The sequence below is a fragment of the Silene latifolia genome, unplaced genomic scaffold (assembly GCF_048544455.1).
Source record: "Silene latifolia isolate original U9 population unplaced genomic scaffold, ASM4854445v1 scaffold_73, whole genome shotgun sequence".
Taxonomy (NCBI): domain Eukaryota; kingdom Viridiplantae; phylum Streptophyta; class Magnoliopsida; order Caryophyllales; family Caryophyllaceae; genus Silene; species Silene latifolia.
Window position 1 is genome coordinate 2,284,475 of NW_027413640.1, and position 4,713 is coordinate 2,289,187.

General features: G+C 46.0%; 1 protein-coding gene across 1 annotated transcript; it reads right to left on the reverse strand.

The window, feature by feature from the left end:
* Positions 1-805: 805 nt before the first annotated feature.
* LOC141640186 (uncharacterized) lies at positions 806-1,629 on the reverse strand. Its single transcript, XM_074449072.1, has 2 exons — positions 1,416-1,629; positions 806-1,350 (listed from the first exon to the last, which is right to left on the reverse strand). Exons 1-2 carry the CDS (start codon positions 1,627-1,629, stop codon positions 806-808), a joined length of 759 nt encoding a protein of 252 aa, XP_074305173.1.
* Between the last annotated feature and the right edge of the window lie 3,084 nt (positions 1,630-4,713).

Here is a 4,713-nt window from a genome sequence, read left to right on the forward strand (position 1 = left end):
TTCAGTTCCCCTGTCATGCATCCATACCCGTGAGTTGGAACTAAAACCTCTGATGGAATCACCACCTCTTCTCCAAACACCACGCTGAAGGGTGTTTGACATGTCACCGTCTTTGGTGTAGTTCTGTCTAACCACAGTACTAGTGGCAGCTTATCTGTCCACTTTCCTCCAAACTCCTCCAACCTCCTCCTCAAATTTTCCATAATAATTTTATTGCTGGATTCAGCTTGCCCATTGGACTTTGGAGTCCTAGGTATTGACTTTTTCAGTGAGATGTTCCACCTAGCACAGTATCCTTCCGCATCGTACCGTTGTCGCATATAATTTCTGATGGGATACCGAACCTGCAGAGGATGTTACGTTTGATAAAAGAAATGACTTGCTTATCTTTTACCACGGTGAATGCTTCTGTCTCTATACATTGGGAAAAATAGTCTTTCATTTCTAGCATCCATAGTCTGTTTCCTGGGGCCCTGGGCAGTGGGCCAACGATGTCTATTCCCCATGCCATGAATGGCCATTGAGAGATGATTGGTTGTAAAGGTTATGCTCGCTGGTGGATCATTGGTGCTGACCTCAATCAGGCGTCACACTTTCGAGCGTATTCTAATGAATCTGCCTTCATTGTGGACTAGAAGTAGCCCTGCCTGAGTGCTTTATTTGACAGACTCCTGCCCCCTGCATGGTTTCCACATTCGCCACTGTGGAGGGCATGCAATATGATCTGTGCTTCTTGCTTGTTCAGGCACCGTAAGTACGGTCCTTCAGTGATTTTCTGAAAAGTACATCGTCAATCAGTACAAATCTAAAGGCTTTCATTTTGAATCCCCTTACCTCTTTTTTTGTCAGCTGGCAGCTTGCCATCTTTCAGCCAATCTAAGTAAGGCGTGCGCCAGTCTGGATCAATTGATTGGTCGTCAGCGTTTAACATAATCGCTGCTCCGTTCTCCACATCCTGCTGGTCTTTCAGCTCTCCTTTGTCTATTTCTTCCGCTTTTTGGATTGATGGGTCCAACATGTGCGCGATGGGTATGTTGGCCAGCTCTGTTGGTTTGAAAGTTGCCCCCAGGGTTGCCAGGGCATCTGCTTCCACATTTTGATCTCTGGGAACCTGCTTAAGCTTGAAGTCTTTGAATTTCTGCTTTAGCTCCTTTGCTACTTTTAAGTAGGCTATCATCTTTGAGTCCCTGGCTACATATTCATCATTTACGTGATTAACTATAAGCAGAGATTCACTGTATACCTGTAAGTTTCTGATTCCCATGTCTAGAGCTAACCGTAGGCCTAATATCAGGGCTTCATACTCTGTTTCTTTGTTAGTAGCCTTGAATTCACAGCGGACTGCTTGTGCTATCAGATCCCCGTGTGGAGATCACAAGATTAGGCTTACACCTGCCCCCTTTGATTGGAGGCACCGTCAATGTGTATCTGCCAGACTTCTGCATCATTGTCCCCTTTAAGGGCCAGGATCTCCTTATCAGCCAGATTTTGGATGGCCGGGCTGAAGTCTGAAACGAAATCTGTTAATGACTGTGATTTTATCGCTGTCCTTGGGTCATACATAATGTCATATCCACTAAGGTGTACGGACCATTTTGACATTCTGCCTGATAATTCAGGCTTCCTCATTACAGACTTTAGGGGGTAATTAGTCACGACCATGTATGGTATGCGATTCGAAATAAGGGCGCAGTTTGTAGGATGCAATTATAAGTGCAAGTGCCAGCTTTTCGAGGGATGTGTACCTGGTCTCTGCCGGTAGCGGAGACTTGCTTACGTAGTAGACTGGTAGCTGCTCCTTATCCTGCTCCCTGACAAGGACTGCGCTTACTGCTACCTCTGTGACGGCTAGGTATAGGAACAATGGTTCTCCTTGCTCTGGTTTCGATAGCAGCGATGGGGTGCTGAGATAGTACTTCAGCTCCCTGAATGCTTGCTCGTGCTCTTTGGTCCATTTCAATCTTTGACTCTTCCTTCATATATCGTTGAATAGCCTGCATCTGTTTGATGATCTTGAAATGAACCTGCTGAGAGCTGCCACCTTTCCTGCTAGCCGCTGCACATCTTTTGGCTTTTCTAGTAACTCCAGCTGTAGTACCGCCTTTATCTGTTATGTGCAGGCTTCTATTCCCTTTTGGGTCACTATGTAGCCTAAGAACTTTCCGGATGAGACTCCAAAAGTACATTTGGAAGGGTTCAGCTTCATTTTATACTCCCTGAGTGTGTTGAAGGTTTCTGCCAGATGCTGCTTATGATCCCCGGCTTTCTTTGACTTCACTACCATATCATCGATATACACTTCCATAATCTTTCCTATCTATTCTTTGAACATTCAATTGACCAATTTCTGATAGGTAGATCCTACGTTCTTCAGGCCGAAAGGCATAACGTTGTAACAGTATATCCCCCTTTCTGACATGAATGATGTCTTCTCCTGGTCTGCTGGGTCCATCTTAATTTGGTTGTAACCACTCCAGGCGTCCAGAAATGTTAGAATCTCGTGTCCAGCTGTGGCGTCAACCATGGCATCAATATGCGGCAGCGGGAAGGGATCTTCTGGGCATGCCTTGTTGAGATCGGTGAAGTCTACGCATACTCTTCACTTCCCATTCTTTTTGGGCACTACTACTACGTTTGATAGCCACTCCGGATACTTCACTTCTCTTATTTTGTTTGCTGCCAGCAGGTTGTCTACCTCCTGGTTGATTACCTTGTTTCTTTCAGCTGCGAACTTTCTTCGTCTCTGTTGGATAGGCTTGCATCCTGGATCTACACTCAGCTTGTGTGTTATGATAGATGGGTCTATTCCTACCATGTCGTCATGGGACCATGCGAAACAATCCATGTTGGCTTGCAAGAACTTGATTAGGTGTTGTCTGGGGTCGCATGTGCACTCTACACCTATTAGCACCGTCCTTTTTGGATGCAGCATGTCTAGTTTGATTTGGTCCAGCTCCTCGGCTGCGGGCTCGACGTACTCATCCTGGACGTGCTACTTCAGTAATTGCTATGCTGGAGGGCTAGCTGTGCATTTTAGAGCCTTCTTATAGCATCCCCTAGCTTCCTCCTGATATCCACGTATCTTTTCTACTCCCAAGGGTATGGGGAACTTTACACATTGATGATATGTTAAGGGACTGCTTTCATTAGATGCAGCCATGGTCTTCAAAGAATAACATTATAGGTGGATGGTCCAATAATGACCAAGTACCTTACTTATTTGTTGATTCCTCTTGCGTAGGTTGGGATCACGATCTCTCCTAATGAGTTAGTTATTTCCCCCTGATTCCCATCAGTGGGATGGTCTTCTTCTTCTGCAAGTATTTCTCGCTGAATCCCATATTTTCTATGGTTTTCAGCATGATCAAATTGACCGAGCTACCAGTATCTACCAAGACCTTCCTAACTGTGCAATTGGCCATTGATAGTGTTATGATAAGTGCATCGTGGTGTTTCTGACTGTCATGGACATCTTCTTCGTCAAAGGCGACAACAGGCAGGTCGCTGTGGGAAACTCTGCAGGAGGTTTCTGGCTCTGGGCCTTAGTCTCGGTAGCGTGTCTCTTTGCTGCCGAATATGTCAATCCGCTTAGGTCTGAGCCACCTGTTATCACGTTTATTATTTTGGTGCATGTAGGCGGCGTAGAGGGCTTAGCCTGCTTTGCGGAGCCTACCTTATCCTACTGCTTGTCCCCACGTGGTAATAGGTGGCTCAGGTCTCCTTCCTCGTATAGGCGCCTTATCTCTATGCGTAAAGTGTAACAATCCTCCGTAGTGTGTCCAATATCATGATGAAATTTGTACTTCTTCTTGCTATCCTCCCTCCAAGCTTGTCCCTCTATTGGCGGCCTAGGTCATCTCACCCCGTCTCCCATTTCCCTTAGTTCTTTCAGAATTCCCCCGATACCAGTTGTGAACCCATTGTCGATTCTGTTCACTCCAGGCGTAGGAAGCATTTGATTTTCCTCCCTATTGTCGATTCTGTTCACTCCTCTACCATATGGTTTGTATCTCTCCTCCTTCTTCCCAGTGGCATGTTTCCTACCCGACTTTTCTATAGCTGATGTACTGGATAAGTTTGGCGTACTCGGTATGCTTGCTCTGGCGAGCATATCTTCTTCCAGTCTGATTGCTACTGTGGCTTTTTCCTAGACTGCCTCAAAGCTGTGGCAGAGATGAATTGTCAGCAGTTTATATAGGTTTGAATCGTGGTGTAGGCCCCTCCTGAATGCTTCCACTTCTGTCGACACGTCACACTCCCATACTGCTACCTTTTCATTATTGAACCTGGTGTTGAATTCTTCAATCGCCTCGTTGACACCTTGGACTATTCGGTATAAATCTCCGACGTGCTTTTGTGGCTTCCGGCTGCTAGCAAACTGCTGAGTGAACGCGTTTACCAAGTCGGCAAATTTTGATATTGACCTGTTAGGTACACTTACGAGCCATCGGAGCGCCGGTCCTGACAGTATTGATCTGAACCCCTTGCACATGTAAGCTTCCTTTACATGCCCAATGGCTGTTACTGTCATCATTTTTTGTTTGTATTGGCTCACGTAATCGAGGGGTCCGTTGTGCTGTCAAAGAGTGTCATATTTGGATTATTAAACCCTTTTGGCATGGCGACAACCGATATTGCGTCCACGAATGGCGAGTCTGCGTAGCTATCACGGCCTGTCTTCTCAAGTGGAGGTGGCATCTCTAGTACCCTGCT